The 19,953-nt window shown below is 35.1% G+C and overlaps 1 protein-coding gene across 4 annotated transcripts in view; it reads right to left on the bottom strand.

Moving 5' to 3' along the window:
- LOC123558019 (phosphatidylinositol 3,4,5-trisphosphate 3-phosphatase TPTE2-like) overlaps window positions 1–19,953 on the bottom strand; it is a 93,301-nt gene that overhangs the window by 9,266 nt on the left and 64,082 nt on the right. For all 4 annotated transcript variants that reach the window (XM_053544376.1, XM_053544375.1, XM_053544378.1 and 1 more), the window contains exons 3-13: window positions 15,643–15,784; window positions 14,530–14,733; window positions 10,927–11,025; window positions 10,105–10,271; window positions 8,975–9,039; window positions 6,943–7,003; window positions 6,325–6,406; window positions 4,646–4,796; window positions 3,684–3,764; window positions 2,558–2,663; window positions 1,283–1,476 (exon numbers count right to left, since the gene is read on the bottom strand). In XM_053544376.1, coding sequence (XP_053400351.1) covers window positions 1,283–1,476; window positions 2,558–2,663; window positions 3,684–3,764; window positions 4,646–4,796; window positions 6,325–6,406; window positions 6,943–7,003; window positions 8,975–9,039; window positions 10,105–10,271; window positions 10,927–11,025; window positions 14,530–14,733; window positions 15,643–15,784 — 1,352 coding nt within the window. The remainder of the gene's footprint in view (window positions 1–1,282; window positions 1,477–2,557; window positions 2,664–3,683; window positions 3,765–4,645; window positions 4,797–6,324; window positions 6,407–6,942; window positions 7,004–8,974; window positions 9,040–10,104; window positions 10,272–10,926; window positions 11,026–14,529; window positions 14,734–15,642; window positions 15,785–19,953) is intronic.

The raw sequence follows: 19,953 nt of genomic DNA, 5'->3' as shown, positions 1-19,953 counted from the left end.
TTTTCATCGGCTTTTGCATATTTACAAAAATAAGTTTATTGTTTACAAAAAATAAAGGTCATTAATATGAGACTGGGAGTTTGGAGCAGGAATGAACAAGAGCTGTCACTAATGGTGACAAATGCCTCCGCAGCACCTTGACCTTTGACCTGGTGACCCCAAAGTCAGTAGGGGTGGTGTACTCAATAAGTACTATCAGCATGTGAAGTTTGAAGGTCCTGGGTGCAGTGGTTCGCAATGTAAAGTGCCTTTATGGAAAAAGTTAACGTTGGCCCCTGTGACCTTGACCTTTGACCTGGTGACCCCAAAGTCAGTAGGGTTGGTGTACCCATAAAATACTATCAGCATGTAAAGTTTGAAGGTCCTGGGTGCAGTGGTTCGCGAGTAAAGTGCCTTCATGCAAAAAGTTAATGTTGGCCCCTGTGACCTTGACCTTTGACCTGGAGATCCCAAAGTCAGTAGGGGTGGTGTACTCAATAAGTACTATCAGCATGTGAAGTTTGAAGGTCCTGGGTGCAGTGGTTCGCAAGTAAAGTGCCTTCAACAAAAAGTTAACGTTGGCCCATGTGACCTTGACCTTTGACCTGGTGACCCCAAAGTCAGTAGGGGTGGTGTACTCAATAAGTACTATCAGCATGTGAAGTTTGAAGGTCCTGGGTGTAGTGGTTCGCGAGTAAAGTGCCTTCATGCAAAAAGTTAACGTTGGCCCCTGTGACCTTGACCTTTGACCTGGTGACCCCAAAGTAGTAGGGGTGGTGTACTCAGCATGTGAAGTTTGAAGGTCCTGGGTGCAGTGGTTCGCGAGTAAAGTGCCTTCATGCAAAAAGTTAACGTTGTGACGGACGGACGGACGGACGGACAGACGTTCTCACGAAACGGTCTTTATGTGACACCCCCATTGTTCTCTCTATTGTTCTAACAGTCACATAAAAAGAAAAATAGTCACATAAACAGAACGGAATGAATGACATCAAAGAGAAAGTACCGTTATGCAGTCACTTAACCATCATTTCGCGGGCACGGACTGACAGACGGACGGACTGACTGACGGACAGACGGACAGTTTAAAACTAATATGCCTCCCTTCGGGGGCATAACAAATGAAATGAGCTTGCCAAGCAAAAATATACTAAGCATGAATGATCAACATTTCTAACATGATAACTATCGAATATGAGTACCTACAGGGTTAAATGAGATAAATCACACCAAAGTATATAAATCAATCAATATATTCAAATCAATTAAGAAAACTATCATAAGATTATATGAGAACACTTACTGTCTTTGAGAGGAACCGGACTTTAACATCTTCCGACAAAGGGGGACAATTCTGTAACTTTACTTCAATATAATCTTCTGTGACATTGTGAATAAGTGTGGTGTTCTCTCCCTTGTAAAACTTTACACGATATACACATTTCTTGTGGCACCATACTTCCATCTTAAAATCTCGCCCATTTCCAAGACCAACACCTGTTAATAAGAAGAAGTTCATCTTTTGTCTTGAAAACACTTCAATATGTGGTGTAAAGTAAGTCCATACTTTTCTTAAGAAATTATTGACTTGAATAAACTCAACATGTACAGCCCAGGCTTTCTTGTAGAAATGCCCTAGGTTTAAACCATCAACAAGGCAAATCATGATGACTAATGACAATGAATTAAAGGTCATTTTTTTTTTTGGAAACAATAAGATACGTGCAGACTGATTTATACCAGTGCAGAATCTAGGGAAACTTGTCAGATTTACTTATTTACAGTAAATAAAATACTTAAATACTGCATTAAACCCAATAAAATAATCATTATATGTAGAAAATGTACATAACATTTCCGAGAAATATCAAACAACATTTAATTTTCAACAATGTTCAACAAACCCTTTTAATGCATTGCATAACCCCGAAGAAACATTTTAAGTTTCAATTCCATATCTGCATTAGTTTTGGAGATAGTAACTTGCATGTAAAACTTTAACCAGAATTTTCTAAGTCCAAAAGGGGGCATAATTTGCTCAAAATACATGTTAGAGTTATGGAACTTGACCCAGTGAGATTGGTAAATGACCTAGAAAAAGAATAAATAAGTTTCAAAGCTATATGCCTTTAAATGATAGCTGTATTTACTTGCATGCAAAAACTTAACCAAGGTGTGACGCCGACGCCAGGGTGAGTAAAATGGCTAGACTATTCTTTGAATAGTCGAGCAAAGAATAGTCGAGCTAAAAAATAATCCATCTTGTTTTGAACATTTACACTGAAAACAGGTACATGTTGTTCTTTTAAATAATTCTAGTGTTCTTTTTTTTCAGAGGCATATGACGGTTACTGTATAAAGCTTCACATTTCCAAAAGATAATGTTGTAATAAGATAAGATAAGATTTATTTTGAGTCGGCAAGACATTTACAAATAACATAAGCTCTGAAGAGCTTTTTTAACCACCTATATAACAAGTGTATGTTAACAAAAGTAAATAAGCTACAAGCAAGAAGGATGAATAACTTCATACAGAACAATGAATATCATAAAATTCTATGTGTTTATTTAACCTACCTTTTATTGCATGAATGCGTACACTTGTTATTCTGATAAACCTCTCTTTTGGAAGAACGCCATTCAGTTTACCCCTGACTGTACCAAAATATCCTACATAACGACTCTGAAATGTACTGAGTATGTGAACAAAAGATCATTTCAATACTGTAAAATCATTTAATATCGTTCATCACATATCTGACATCGTGGGAGTGGAATAAAGCTATTATATAAACTTGATAATACACTAGTGTAATAAAGCTACGAGGTTGAGGTCGTTTATTTATTGGAGACGTTGGTCGAATTTACTTGGTCTATAATAGGGAAAGAAGATATTTTGATTTCGCTTAAATGTGATTAAAAAAAATATTACATTTGTGCCTTTCCACATTGAATTTATTAAACTTGTTGAAAAAAATTGATAAAATGCTCGGCCTCGCCTCGCATTTTACTATATTATTCAATTCATTTAATAAATTCAATATGAAAAGACACCCATGTAATATCCTCTAAGGTCATGAAGTTTCATGGGGACATGAAATCATGGATTTCATCTGCTAAAAATAAAATGAATGGGATTCTTATTTGTTTATTGGGATTTTATTTTGTGGACTGAAATTACTACACATTCAATATATGAAAATTAGTCCCCAAAACATTAATGATGTCACTGTACAGGTCATTCCTTATCTGAAAGCAGTCAGAAGATTTCACATAAAACTGCCATTGCAAAAGCATCAATCACATGCAGAATTTCAAAATCACTTAGATAACAACAGTATCTCACAAAACAATTACAATATAACAGGCGAGCAAGGCTAGACTCGGACATCTTTTACAATACAGTACTGTTAGAAAGTGTTATCTGCATATATATTTCACTAGGTAGTAATAAGTTTACAGTCATCTGTAGATGTCAATTTGTTTCAACAACTGCACGTGGTGATAATATGATGCTCCCACCACTTGATGCCATTAATCAAGGATATAATTATAGGAAATGGCAATGTTTTAGGGCCACATGTTCAAGCTTCTGCCAGACCGTATATTCCAGTGTCTTTTCATGATGTGCACATTTTAGGGGGAAGGAGTAGGGGTTTGTTGGGGTGAGGCACTGACAAGTGATAAAGATTATATAACATACCTGACTAGGTGTCTCCACTCCCTGGAATGTTTTACCATGGTCCAGATCTGTACGTCTATCTCCAAAATAATCTAAACTGTCCTGTAATATATCATTTTATAGTTCATTTCATTCTACAAAAGCTTTATCTTCAATTGCAGGGTAATACCAATTGCTGGAACATCTATAGCTCAAGCACAATGCCGGACACAAGCAATTCATATCATGTTTTCCTTCTATTTTCTGTTTTCCTTGCTTGTAATCCTGGATATCTCTAGCCTTTTTCTCATCCTCTTTTCAACTTAATGTATTATAATTTTGTAAGCTCATTATATCATTTGGTTTGCAACATGCGTATGTTTTATATGCTAATCCCTAAAACTGTATAAATTATTTTCCTACTATGTCTGCATTTTACATCAAACATTATATTGGATGTTCACATTGACTTAGGTTTCTACAGACTGTATAAATACACTCCCAAACACATTCAAAGCTAACATTTCAAATAACAGGAAATAATGCTGCTAGATGATACAAGTAGGTCTGAATCCAGTTGTAAAGGTTTTACTTCCAGGTAACTCAAATCTGACAGTTAAAAGTTTTACTTGATTTAAGAATTGTTCACAGTTTGATTTGCTGTTGCTGCGTAAACTTATAAAATGTTAACATATCATTACACTTTTTACACATTTAAAGGGTACTGTGTTATTTGAAATACACTTTTCACAGGTTTTATCAATTCTATATTGCAGCCCATGATCATGCCTAAATGTAAGACAACAATTCTTTTTCATTTGACATAAATCCACAGGATTTTGAGAGACGGAACTCTGATGGGGCTTGTAAAATTCTTCTACACAGCCAGAACTTCAAGATAAGTGAGTTTGAGAAACAGAGTCTCAACTGTACTTTTTATTGCATGTGCATTTAATACTGATCTTTAAAGAGATCACAAAATCACGAGAAAAAGGATGTCATACCTGAGCTTCTTCAAACTGCCCACACTCGACAAGCCACGTACAGATCAAGGTACCTGTGCGGCCCTTACCACCTTTACAGTGAATGGCTACAACATTTTCCGGGTCCTCCGATAGAAACTCGTGCATACTCTCACAAAATCTCAACATCTCCCTGTGCAATGATAAACCTATTTAGTTGCAGTGCAGGTGTGGTGAAATTATGTACAACTGATTATTTTGAAATTTATGCTTTTGATGTTCTGAGTTATCATATGAAATAGACACCTTTTTATAGTCGAATCATGCATTTGATTAGCTACATAAATTTAGATATTTAAAAATCATTAAAACTGTAGTCAAGACTGAAGCAAGACACAAAAACTTTGAAATGGCATACCTTCCACAGCAATATAACTGATAAGGATGTTGATACATCATAGCGAAGCTGCTGTTCGACACATGTTAAGCACAAGTTAGTTTGTAATTCTTGTAGCATTTCCAGAGAAAAAACTGATACTTTATATCATTAAACCCTTTCTTATATATAATCTCTCTACTCTATTGTCAGCTTAACTCAGTTTTGGGACATTGTGATCATCAATATATATTCTCTCTACCCATTGTCAACTTACCTTAGAGTAGGGACATTGTGATCGTCAATATTATATTCTCTCTACTCTATTGTCAACTTACCTCAGAGTAGGGACATTGTGATAGTCAATATATATTCTCTCTACTCTATTGTCAACTTACCTCAGAGTAGGGACATTGTGATCGTCAATATATATTCTCTCTACTCTATTGTCAACTTACCTCAGAGTAGGGACATTGTGATCGTCAATACATATTCCCTCTACTCTATTGTCAACTTACCTCAGAGTAGGGACATTGTGATCGTCAATATATATTCTCTCTACTCTACTGTCAACTTACCTCAGAGTTGGGACATTGTGATCGTCAATATATATTCTCTCTACTCTATTGTCAACTTACCTCAGAGTAGGGACATTGTGATATATATATTCTCTCTACTCTATTGTCAACTTACCTCAGAGTAGGGACATTGTGATCGTCAATATATATTCTCTCTACTCTATTGTCAACTTACCTCAGAGTAGGGACATTGTGATCGCCAATATATATTCTCTCTACTCTATTGTCAACTAACCTCAGAGTAGGGACATTGTGATCGTCAATATATATTCTCTCTACTCTATTGTCAACTTACCTCAGAGTAGGGACATTGTGATCGTCAATATATATTCTCTCTATTGTCAACTTACCTCAGTGTAGGGACATTGTGATCGTCAATATTTATTCTCTCTACTCTATTAACTTACTTCAGTGTAGGGACATTGTGATCGTCAATATATATTCTCTCTATTCTATTGTCAACTAACCTCAGAGTTGGGACATTGTGATCGTCAATATATATTCTCTCTACTCTACTGTCAACTTACCTCAGAGTAGGGACATTGTGATCGTCAATATATACTCTCTCTACTCTATTGTCAACTTACCTCAGAGTAGGGACATTGTGATCGTCAATATAAATTCTCTCTACCCTATTGTCAACTTACCTCAGAGTAGGGACATTGTGATCGTCAATATATATTCTCTCTACCCTATTGTCAACTAACCTCAGAGTTGGGACATTGTGATAGTCAATACATATTCTCTCTACTCTACTGTCAACTTACCTCAGAGCTGGGACATTGTGATCATCAATATATATTCTCTCTACTCTATCATCAAAATAGGAAGTATCATAGTCACGTTCACCTAAAACATAAAACACAAGCATTGTGAAATCTTTATGGTTTGTTGAAGGCTAATACTGGAGTGAATTTTCTGGCTATATCAGTCAATTATTCCATCCTAACAAATTAATAACAATTTTATTTCATATCTAACATCTGAAATCCACCAAATCATGATCCACTGAGTATGTTTTAGTTGAAACAATGTACTGTTATGCCAATAAAGCCAATGCAGTATTAGCTATCAGTATTATTTTCAGTATGATGTTAAACTAGAGCTATCACTTACGGAATCAATACTCAAAGACGTCACTTTGATTAAGGAAAAGTAAAATGCTGTGATCATGACTACTGACCTTCAAGTGTGACCTTGAACTATTGACCTGAGTTGTTCACTCTGCATGTTGTCTTGATGATGTGAACAACTGATTTTAGTTTACAGAAATCCTTCCAGCGGTTATAATTATTATTCCACATTTATATAGCACCCTTTCATGATAAACATATTCAAATTATAAAATTACAAAACAGAAAAAAGAAAAAAACACAAACACTTACTACATGCATTGTAAAGTTTATAATGCCCTTTGTGTTTTGCTTCAAAGAACTTGGACACTTCCTGCAAAGAAAAATGATCAAAATTATCCCTTACCCTGCTAAATTTCTATAATGAACTTGTCCATCTTTCAATTTGGACAGTACCATTAACTGTTAAAAGGGATGCTTACCAAAAAGATACTGACTGGGTAGCGAACAGTGAAGATCATGACTGGACTGCACAGATGTGCAGACACTGGTCGCAAAGGCAGAATGAATTGTGTCCAGCATGATAATGGTTAAAGTATTATTTAAACTCCTATTAATTACTACTTGAATTTCCTAAGCAGAACTGCTCTGTATTATTGTACTGTATATGTAAAATTCTACTATAAGCTTTTTAACCATGCTTTTTACAGTCAGTTGTCATGTATTAAGAGCACACACTTATACGGTTCTTCTTATTAAGGACTTGGCATATGGAAATAAGAATTAATAGCAACCAATGACCAAATTTATCAAAATGGCAACATTACTATCTTTTTAAAGATAAAATACAACATCAAAACTTTTGACAAGTAAAAAGTCAAAACAATATATTAAAATCTGCTTGAAATATGTGGACCTCTATATTCATGGAAAAAATATCACAAGGGCATATACATTTCATTTCAAGATATCACGGACCATTATGTTTAATTACAAATGTGAGAAGTTTCACAAAAATCTACATTTTAAGAAATTTTCTATTTGCAAACATGTTACCAAAACTGTCATTTTTCTGTAGACTTGCATTATGAAAACTTGTTTGAGGTTCAAATTTTTCAAATCAGTCTAGGAAGAAATCAAGCACATGACCCTATCTTTTTATCTGCAGAATTTTCTAAGTAAAGTCTTAAGTTTTGAAAAATCAGGGCTTAATCAAATTCTTTATTGTAGAAAACATTTTGATCCAAACATGGAAAACTACCTTAAGAGGGTCATTCTTAACAATCTACATTTTACACGTATATAATGGTATTTCATCTCCAAAACATTTCTCTTGCACATACGTTTCTTTTAAGTATTACATACTGATGACTTGTTGTTCTTTTAAGTTAAATAGACAGATTTATTTTCAAATATTTATAAAAGGAAATTTCAAAATATTTTACAACATCTGTTTATGTACATAAATTTTATTGACAAACAAGAGCTGTCACTAATGGTGACAAATGCCCCCGCAGCACCTTGACCTTTGACCTGGTGACCCCAAAGTCAGTAGGGGTGGTGTACTCAATAAGTACTATCAGCATGTGAAGTTTGATGGTCCTGGGTGCAGTGGTTCGCATATAAAGTGCCTTCATGCAAAAAGTTAACGTTGGCCCCTGTGACCTTGACCTTTGACCTGGTGACCCCAAAGTCTGTCAGTAGGGTTGGTGTACTCATAAAATACTATCTGCATGTAAAGTTTGAAGGTCCTGGGTGAAGTGGTTCTCGAGTAAGTGCCTTCATGCAAAGAGTTAACGTTGGCCCCTGTGACCTTGACCTTTGACCTGGTGACCCCAAAGTCAGTAGGGTGGTGTACTCAATAAGTACTATCAGCATGTGAAGTTTGAAGGTCCTGGGTGCAGTGGTTCGCGAGTAAATTGCCTTCATGCAAAAAGTTAATGTTGGCCCCTGTGACCTTGACCTTTGACCTGGTGACCCCAAAGTCAGTAGGGGTGGTGTACTTAATAAGTACTATCAGCATGTGAAGTTTGAAGGTCCTGGGTGCAGTTGTTTCGCGAGTAAAGTGCCTTCATGCAAAAAATTAACGTTGGCCCCTGTGACCTTGACCTTTGACCTGGTGACCCCAAAGTCAGTAGGGGTGGTGTATTCAGTAAGTACTATCAGCATGTGAAGTTTGAAGGTCCTGGGTGCAGTGGTTCGCGAGTAAAGTGCCTTCATGCAAAAAGTTAACGTTGTGATGAACTAACTAACGAACGGACGGACAGTTGAAAACTAATATGCCTCCCTTCGGGGGCATAAAAAAGATGAAAAATAACAACAAGCCAGTCAGATTATAACCTACCCTGATATTATTTCTATACATTGACTGAACACCGGAAGAAGGGAATGACATTGCTATCACTCTCTCTGAAAATCAAATATACATGAGGTAAATATATATACTCAACAAAATGTCCCTTAGATAAAAATTAACTAAATTTATCTCAAGAAATGGAATATAGCTAATTCATCAGAATTTCAACAAATTATTTTATAATAAAGCACAGAAAGTAAAGACATTTCAAATTATTTTGATAAATTTATATTCAAACTATATTGTAAATGAATTATAAAACCATTAAAAATATGGCAGGAAAGTGATTGATATATGATTTGAACAAAAAAAATGCATGTGCATCAAGTTTACTATAGATGCTTATCAATCATTTACATTTTTTTTCTTAAATTTTTATGTTTAAAATGCTAGTTTGAACCAAAACAAGAGGGCTAAGAAGGCCCTGTATCGCTCACCTGAATTATTGACCTAAAGATCATCAAGATTAACATTCTGACCAAGTTTCATTAAGATATGGTCATAAATGTGGCATCTAAAGTGTTAACTAGCTTTTCCTTTGATTTGACCCAGTTTTTGACCCCAAATGACCCAGATTCGAACTTGACCTAAAGATCATCAAGATTAACATTCTGACTAAGTTTCATGAAGATGTGCAGTCATAAATGTGGCCTCTAGAGTGTTAACAAGCTTTTCCTTTGATTTCACCTGGTGACCTAGTTTTTGACCCCAGATGACCCAATATCAAACTCGTCCAAGATTTTATTGAGGGTAACATTCTGACCAAGTTTCATTAAGATTGGGCCAAAATTGTGAGCTCTAGAGTGTTAACAAGCTTTTCCTCTGATTTGACCTGGTGACCTAGTTTTTGATCCCGGATGACCCAATATCGAACTCTTCCAAGATTTTTTTGAGGGTAACATTCTGACCAAGTTTCATTATGATTGGGCCAAAATTGTGACCTCTAGAGTGTTAACAGTCAAATTGTTGACGACTGACGGACAGACGGACGGACGACGACGGACACAGGGCGATCAAAAAAGCTCACCTTCAGCACTTCATGCTCAGGTGAGCTAAAAAGAAAAAGACAGAGACAAATTATGCAAATAATTTCATGTGACAGATAGAAAGAATTTCACCTGTGATGTAACAGAGATCAAGGTCAAAGCCATCTTTGACATATCTACGTTTATTCTGAGACACTATTTTACGAGTTGCTACAGCTAAATGTTTCCTCTGTTGAGATATCAAGTAAATGCCTCGAACAATACGGAGAATTCTAATACCTCGACCAATCACCCCTAACCTGTAGAAAAACACAATAAACACTTATGTACCAGTCAGTTCTTCTGTGTACTTCCATGTCATACAACTTGTACACATACAGTATATTCCCTTGTTAATGCCCCTGGGGGTGTTACACTTTGTAAAAGGGGGACAATTATCAAGGCCCTTAATTTTACTTCTTTTTACAGTAAATGTAAACTATAAATGCAACATATTATGAAAAAAAAATTCAACAATTATAGCACTACCATACTGCTTGTATTCACTTATAACATAAATCAACTTATTTATTTTGATGGGAAATAGGCCGTTAATTAGAGAATACAAGGTGTATCAATTCAATCATTTATATTCATAAGCAGATTTCTGAAGCTTGCACATATCTTAAGAAAGCTTTTCCTTATTATTCAAACAATTTAAGCATAAAACCTTTGCAAATGCCTTACAACTAGTGTATGTGAAAAATGAAAATCATAGTAGACAATACTTAGATAACTCCGTGTTCCTCAAGATCTTTAAGTATATTCCTCTGGACATTTCAAATTTTGAACAAATGTACCATTATTTATGTTACTTGAATAAATAATTCACATCAAATACTTTAAAATTAAATTGGAGTACAAACTGTAGAAGTGAAGAGTGATCATGCTATATGTAAGAAACTGAATGAATACCTTGGTACAGAGGTGTTACTTAAGACAAGGTCAATGACAAAGGTTGCTATGACAACTATCATATCAAGTATATCCATCCACGAGTGAAAGAATAACTCCCTGAAATACACAAGGGAAAACATGCATGTGATATATGATAACAATAGTTACAGGTAATATGTTTGTGAAAATGAAGAGTGCAAGAGAGTTGCAGCTTCGAAACCTCTGCCACAGGCTCTCCTTTAAAAAACATAATTTTTCCACAAGTAACTGAAAACTTCTCCAAATGATTGAGAGGTGGAGGAAGAAATGACTTCAGACACAATGTCTGTTATCAAATTTTCATCGAGAATATATGCTTAACCCGGGATCAAACTTGCGACTCAGCAATCCACTGATATGCGCTCTCCCTACTGAAGAATATGGGCTAGCAGTTTCTTGAAGCCTGTGACAAGATATTTGAAATATACAACCATTTTTACACTTTTCTTAACAGCAAAGATCTCAATGCATGGCTGCATCTTAACAGCCATAACAGACATAAATTAAACTAAAAATGATGACAACATTAAATGTAACCAAGGCTAAGTATGGATTATAAACACAACAATATCATCATCACTTGGATACCTTCCATAATTACCCTTAGATACAAGTAGGTCAATTATAAATGTACCCAGGATAACTATCATGTCCAAGATTTCCACCCAATGGTGGAAAAACAGGCTTCTGAAATACATACAGAAGCAAAGAACTGTAAAATATTTGAAGGGTTAATATAATATTTCATTATTTTTTTATGTAATTTGCATGAATGTTCTTTGGAAAAGCCAAAGTTCACTGCAAGTTTCAAGATACTGACAGACAATACATAAAACAGACAAAGACACAACAAAAGACTGCAGTCCACAAATCTGTATCAACTTACAATTAATGTAAACAATTGGTTTGTTATTTAGTAAGATCACTGAGCAGGTATTGTGTGCTGTATATGTTCTGAAACAAAGCGAGCAATACAAATTTCCACTAAAATTAAGAATGGCTAGCATATTATACATTTTTTATTTAACAAATGGATCTTGTTTTCCAGACATCAGCATGGGCATTCACACATACCAGAAGTCTACCATAGTTCCCTGGTTATACCTCTGGCACATTTGATCAATATTTGAGCCACGCCAGGAGAAAATGAACATAGTGCACCTGCGCAGTCTGGTCAGGATCCATGCTGTTCGCTTTCAAAGCCTATTGCAATTACAGAAACAGTTAGCAAACAGCATGGATCCTGACCAGACTGCGCAGATGCACAGGCTGGTCTGGATCCATGCTGGTCGCAAAGCTACTATGTTGGTTTTCTCATGGTACGGCTCATTTGTAGTTTCATAAAATTACAGGTAAAAAGTTTCAGCCAATCTGCAGTTTTGCAAAAAATCTTCACAAACCAATCAAAACAGGCCATGAAAAGAATGGTCATGTCATTTCCGATACCGACATCAAATTATTAAGAATATTGTTATTTCTGTAGGTAAGTTTCTAGACATACAATTAGGGGATAAATCTTAATTAATCCCAATCATGCAATATTGTCTTTAACTCTTTATTCATTGTTAGCAAGTACTTCTCTTAAATAAGGTTTGAAGTTTCAATTTGGCATGATGAATTATAATGGTGAACATTGACTGGTTGAAACCACTCCTGCTAGTAATAAATAATTATGAGTCAAATGGTCACAAATAAATGAAAGAAATCAATTAGAGGTTTGCCACAGGATTTTGAAGAACCTCTGAGGCTCTGATTGATGAAAATGGATATCAGCTAAGCTTCTGTCAATATAACAGTCCAATAACACCATACATTTGCACATGCATGATCTTAAATTCCATGTTATATTTAAGTATTGCTTAAAAACTTTAAAACTGATAATCTGTCTTACGACCACATTTTCAACAAAATCTTTGTTGATATGTTGCACAGGCGGCCATCTATATTAAGCAGCCACTTGCCTTAAGTGGTCAGTCAGCTAACTTCCCACACTGACATTTTGAACTACTTTCAACTTGTTTTGGCTGGCTGCATAATACAGGTTTGACTGTATTTAAACAAGAGGGTCATGATGACCCTGAATCGCTCACCTGAGTATATTGAACCACATGTTTCAAATCGCAAACTGATGCTTAAATATTAGAAAGTAGATCAGTAGGTCACATTTATGGTCACTGAAAGACAGTTTAAAGACTGGTGTGCAAAACGGTACATGTCATCCAATTTCCAAGGCTCGATCTTAAACTAGAGTAGTCACAAGCAAAAGTTTACGCACGGACACACGGACGACATAGACCTACTGACCTAGTTTTTGAACGCAGTTGACCCAGTTTCGAACTTTACCTAGATATCATCAAGATGAATATTCAGACAAACTTTCATACAGATCCCATGAAATATATCGCCTCTAGAGAGGTCACAAGGTTTTTCTATTATTTGACCTAATGACCTAGTTTTTGCAGGCACGTGACCAGTTTCAAACTTGAACTAGATATCATCAAGGTGAACATTCTGACCAATTTTTATGAAGATCCATTGAAAAGTATGGCCTCTATAGAGGTCACAAGGTTTCTCTATTATTTGACCTACTGACCTACTTTTTGACCGCACATGACCCACTTTTGAACTTGACCTAGATATCATCAAGGTGAACATTCTGACAAATTTTCATGAAGATCCATTGAAAAATATGGCCTCTAGGTCACAAGGATTTTCTATTTTTAGACCTACTGACCTAGTTTTGGCCCGCACATGACCCAGTTTCAAACCTGACCTGGATATCATCAAGATGAAATTCTGATCAACTTGCATAAAGATTCCATGAAAAATGTGACCTCTAGAGTGGTCACAAGCAAAAGTTTACGGACGGACGCATGGACGACGGACGCCGCGCGATCACAAAAGCTCACCTTGTCACTTTGTGACAGGTGAGCTAGAAAACCTTATAGTTCCTGCTCATATGTTATGTAAAGACTAAAACATATGTTATGTAACTTTTCACATTAACATGGTAAAAACAAACAGCTGTTCCAATAGTATTATCTTCACTTTTTTCTCTGACATTTGAATGTGACACACTTTACAATAAAATTATTTTTATTACTTCTGTAGCATACCCTAAAATATAGAAAGTAAAAATGAACCACTCTTAAAAGCAAGCTATTTCTAGCAGTGAAAAAAAACAACAGAAATTATCTGGAATGGAAAATAAAATGCTTGCATTTTCTAGGCAGATTGTCTGTAGGGCTGATTACACCATCCAAGTATGGTCATCAAATTACATGGAATAAAATGTAATTTAGTATAAGATAAGTAGAATTGTCTCAAGGGAAGTGAGACAGAGGAAAATATAATCAAGAAATTCTGTTCAGAAATGTCATTGGATCATGTGCTAAATTTCTGTTTTCTTTGTTTTCTTATACCTAAATTTATTAGTATTATAAAATGAGTTTTGACACCAAAACCTTAAGAAAATTTACATTCAACCATGGCTATTATCAAGATTAAGATTGGTTTGGAATTTTAAAAATTTAATTGAGACTAATTAGTGTACAGAGAGAATATGAAGTGAATGTTACAAACCCTTTATAGAAGATTCTAGCTATAAGTTCAAGGACGAAGTAACCGATGATGATTTGAGAAGCTAGATCTAGATGTTTAATATGACCGTCACTGTTCATTGAAAGATCTATGATCACTAACACAAATTCAACAATGATCAACAAAATGGTGAATATACGGAATGCCATGTGCTCTACCACTGTTTTCACAAGAAGCTGTGCTCGACTGAAAATATATACAAAAACATTTGACTAAGGCAATTAAACAGGCATCTGTTGTATTTTTGTTTCAGATATAATAAGTATATAATTTTATCAGTGTTGTCAAACTAATGCATATACTTACTTAAATCTTAATCTTAATAACTAAAGCTGTCTGTAAGACAGCCAATGCTTGACAATTCAAATTTTATCCCAGAAGCAGGAATATTACACTAAATGTTAAAATATCTATAGAGTTTCAATCCAGTATCTGCATTAGTTTTGGAGAGTAACTTGCATGCAAAACTTTAAACATAAGGTTTTAAGTTCAAAAGGGGACATAATTTTGCAAAATACATGTCAGAGTTATGGGACTTGAAGCTATGACCTAGTTTTACAAGCCCGTAGAAACGTGTGAAGTTTCAATCAATATCTGCATAGTTTTTGGGATAGTAACTTGCATGCAAAACTTTAACCAGGATTTTCTAAGTCCAAAAGGGGGCATAATTTGACCACAATAAATGTAAGAGTTAGAGGACTGGATGCTATCACCTAGTTCTATAAACCTGATGACACATGTTAAGTTTCAACCCAATATCTGCATCTGTTTTGGAGATAGTAACTTGCACGCAAAACTAACTTTATCCAGGATTTTCGAACTCTAAAAGGGGCAAAATTTGGTCAAAATGCATGTCAGAGTTATTTTTGTGTGTTTTAGCACACCATATTCCTAAAAGAAACCGCCACCCCCCACAAATATTTATGAATGTGTCATTGCTGACGCAAATAAACTCCCATCTAGTTAAGTAAGCACTAGGTCGCGCATCAGTGCAAATTATAAACATGGACTGCAACAAAAGTTTAATCATCTTGTAACATCAGGCTATGTATACATTGTAAACCAGTCTATACTTGGTGGAATGAGACAACTTACTGTAGTCTGCTCTCAGGTGTCGTTCTTGGTTTAGAGAGCTCATGTTCATCGTCTATCAGTCCCATGTTAGGATACATTCGCTCTATATAACTTCCTGTCACAGATACGTCATCATCATCAGCATTATCCATCTCTATATACACTGTAACAGATAACATACACTGTAACAGATAACATATACTGTAACAGATAATATAAACTGTATCAGATAACATACACTGTAACAGACAGTATACACTGTAACAGATAACATATACTGTAACAGATAATATAAACTGTATCAGATAACATACACTGTAACAGACAGTATACACTGTAACAGATAACATACACTGTAGCAGACAGTATACACTGTAACAGATAACATACACTGTAACAGATAACATACACTGTAACAGACAGTATACACTGTAACAGATAACATACACTGTAACAGATAACATACACTGTAACAGATAACATACACTGTAACAGACAGTATACACTGTAACAGATAACATATACTGTAACAGATAACATACACTGTAACAGACAGTATACACTGTAACAGATAACATACACTGTAGCAGACAGTATACACTGTAACAGATAACATACACTGTAACAGATAACATAAACTGTAACAGACAGTATACACTGCAACAGATGACATGCACTGTAACAGATAACATACACTGTAGCAGACAGTATACACTGTAACAGATAACATACACTGTAACAGACAGTATACACTGTAACAGATAACATGCACTGTAACAGATAACATACACTGTAACAGACAGTATACACTGTAACAGATAACATACACTGTAGCAGACAGTATACACTGTAACAGATAACATACACTGCAACAGATAACATACACTGTAACAGACAGTATACACTGTAACAGATAACATACACTGTAGCAGACAGTATACACTGTAACAGATAACATACACTGTAACAGACAGTATTCACTGTAACAGACAGTATTCACTGTAACAGACAGTATACACTGCAACAGATAACATACACTGTAACAGATAACATACACTGTAACAGATAAACAGACAGTATACACTGTTACAGGTAACATACACTGCAACAGATATTAAACACTGTAACAGATAGTATACACTGTAACAGATAACATAAACTGTAACAGACAGTATACACTGCAACAGATGACATGCACTGTAACAGATAACATACACTGTAGCAGACAGTATACACTGTAACAGATAACATACACTGTAACAGACAGTATACACTGTAACAGATAACATACACTGTAACAGATAACATACACTGTAACAGACAGTATACACTGTAACAGATAACATACACTGTACAGACATAACACTGTAACAGATACTACACTGTAACAGATAACATACACTGTAACAGACAGTATACACTGCAACAGATAACATACACTGTAACAGACAGTCTACACTGTAACAGATATTAACATACACTGTAACAGATAACATACACTGTAACAGACAGTATACACTGTAACAGATAACATACACTGTAACAGACAGTCTACACTGTAACAGATATTAACATACACTGTAACAGACAGTATACACTGTAACAGATAACATACACTGTAACGGATAACATACACTGTAACAGACAGTATACACTGTAACAGATAACATACACTGTAACAGACAGTATACACTGTAACAGATAACATACACTGTAACAGACAGTATACACTGTAACAGATAACATACACTGTAGCAGACAGTATACACTGCAACAGATAACATACACTGTAACAGACAGTATACACTGTAACAGATAACATGCACTGTAACAGATAACATACACTGTAACAGACAGTATACACTGTAACAGATAGTATACACTGTAATAGATAAACAGACAGTACACACTGTAACAGATAGTATACACTGTAACAGATAGTATACACTGTAACAAATAACATACACTGCAACAGATAACATACACTGTAACAGAAAACATACACTGTAACAGATAACATACACTGTAACAGACTGTATACACTGTAACAGATAACATACACTGTAACAGATAACATACACTGTAACAGACAGTATACACTGTAACAGATAACATACACTGTAACAGACAGTATACACTGTAACAGATAATATACACTGTAGCAGATAACATACACTGTAACAGACAGTATACACTGTAACAGATAACATACACTGTAACAGATAACATACACTGTAACAGACAGTATACACTGTAACAGATAACATACACTGTAGCAGACAGTATACACTGTAACAGATAACATACACTGTAACAGATAACATACACTGTAGCAGACAGTATACACTGTAACAGATAACATACACTGTAACAGACAGTATTCACTGTAACAGATAACATACACTGTAACAGACAGTATACACTGCAACAGATAACATACACTGTAACAGATAACATACACTGTAACAGATAAACAGACAGTATACACTGTTACAGGTAACATACACTGCAACAGATATTAAACACTGTAACAGATAGTATACACTGTAACAGATAACATACACTGTTACAGATAACATACACTGTAACAGATATTAAACACTGTAACAGATAGTATACACTGTAACAGATAAACAGACAGTATACACTGTAACAGATAACATACACTGTAACAAATAAACAGACAGTATACACTGTATCAGATAGGATACACTTTAACAGACAGTATACACTGTAACAGATAAACAGATAGTATACACTGTAACAGATTGTATACACTGTAATAGATAAACAGACAGTACACATTGTAACAGATAACATACACTGTAACAGATAGACAGTATACACTGTAACAGATAGTATACACTGTAATAGATAAACAGACACTGTAACAGATAGACAGTATACACTGTAACAGATAGTATACACTGTAATAGATAAACAGACAGTACACACTGTAACAGATAGTATACACTGTAACAGATAACATACACTGTAACAGATAAACAGACAGTATAAACTGTAACAGATAGTATACACTGTAACAAATAACATACACTGCAACAGATAATTTTCACTGTAATAGATAAACAGACAATATACACTGTAACAGATAGTATACACTGTAACAGATAAACAGACAATATACACTGTAACAGATAGTATACACTGTAACAGATAAACAGACAGTATACACTGTAACAAATAACATACATTGTAACAGATAGTATACACTGTAACAGATAGTATACACTGTAACAGATAAACAGACAATATACACTGATACAGATAAACAGACATTTTACACTGTAACAGATATTATACATTGTAACAGATAAACAGACAGTATACACTGTAACAGATAGTATACACTGTAACTGATAGTATACACTGTAACAGATAAACAGACAGTATACACTGTAACATACACTGTAACAGATAACATACACTGTAACAGATAATATTCACTGTAACAAATAACATACACTTCAACAGATAATATTCACTGTAAAGAGAATTTGGTTTTGAACAAGAGCTGTCAGTGGACAGCGCGCTCGACTATTCTCAGTGCTTGATAGTATAATATAAGCTATGAGTAAAACTTTAACATTACAATAAGCATATTCTTAGTCGAAAAGGGGCCATAATTCAGTCAAAATGCTTGATAGAGTTGCCTCCTCCTTTTTACAGACTGGGGTCATGATGATAAACAAGTATGCAAAATATGAAAGCAATATCTCAATGGACTTTGAAAATATTTGGGGTGGTACGCAAACTTTAACATTAATTCTAAGTCGAAAAGGGGCCATAATTCAGTCAAAATGCTTGATAGAGTTGCCTCCTCCTTTTTACAGACTGGGGTCATGATGATAAACAAGTATGCAAAATATGAAAGCAATATCTCAATGGACTTTGAAAATATTTGGGGTGGTACGCAAACATTTATTCTAAGTCGAAAAGGGGCCATAATTCAGTCAAAATGCTTGATAGAGTTGCCTCCTCCTTTTTACAGACTGGGGTCATGATGGTTAACAAGTATGCAAAATATGAAAGCAATATCTCTATGGACTTTGAAAATATTTGGGGTGGTACGCAAACTTTAACATTTATTCTAAGTCGAAAAGGGGCCATAATTCAGTCAAAATGCTTGATAGAGTTGCCTCCTTCTTTTTACAGACTGGGGACATGATGGTTAACAAGTACGCAAAATATGAAAGCAATATCTCAATGGACTTTGAAAATATTTGGGGTGGTACGCAAACTTTAACATTTATGACGCTCACGCTCACGCTGACGCCGGGGCGAGTAGGATAGCTCCCCTATTCTTCGAAT

Source organism: Mercenaria mercenaria, chromosome 5 (genome assembly GCF_021730395.1).
Source record: "Mercenaria mercenaria strain notata chromosome 5, MADL_Memer_1, whole genome shotgun sequence".
In the NCBI taxonomy this organism is placed as follows: domain Eukaryota; kingdom Metazoa; phylum Mollusca; class Bivalvia; order Venerida; family Veneridae; genus Mercenaria; species Mercenaria mercenaria.
The sequence above is the reverse complement of the archived record's forward strand: the minus strand, read 5'-3'. Positions and strand labels throughout refer to the sequence as shown.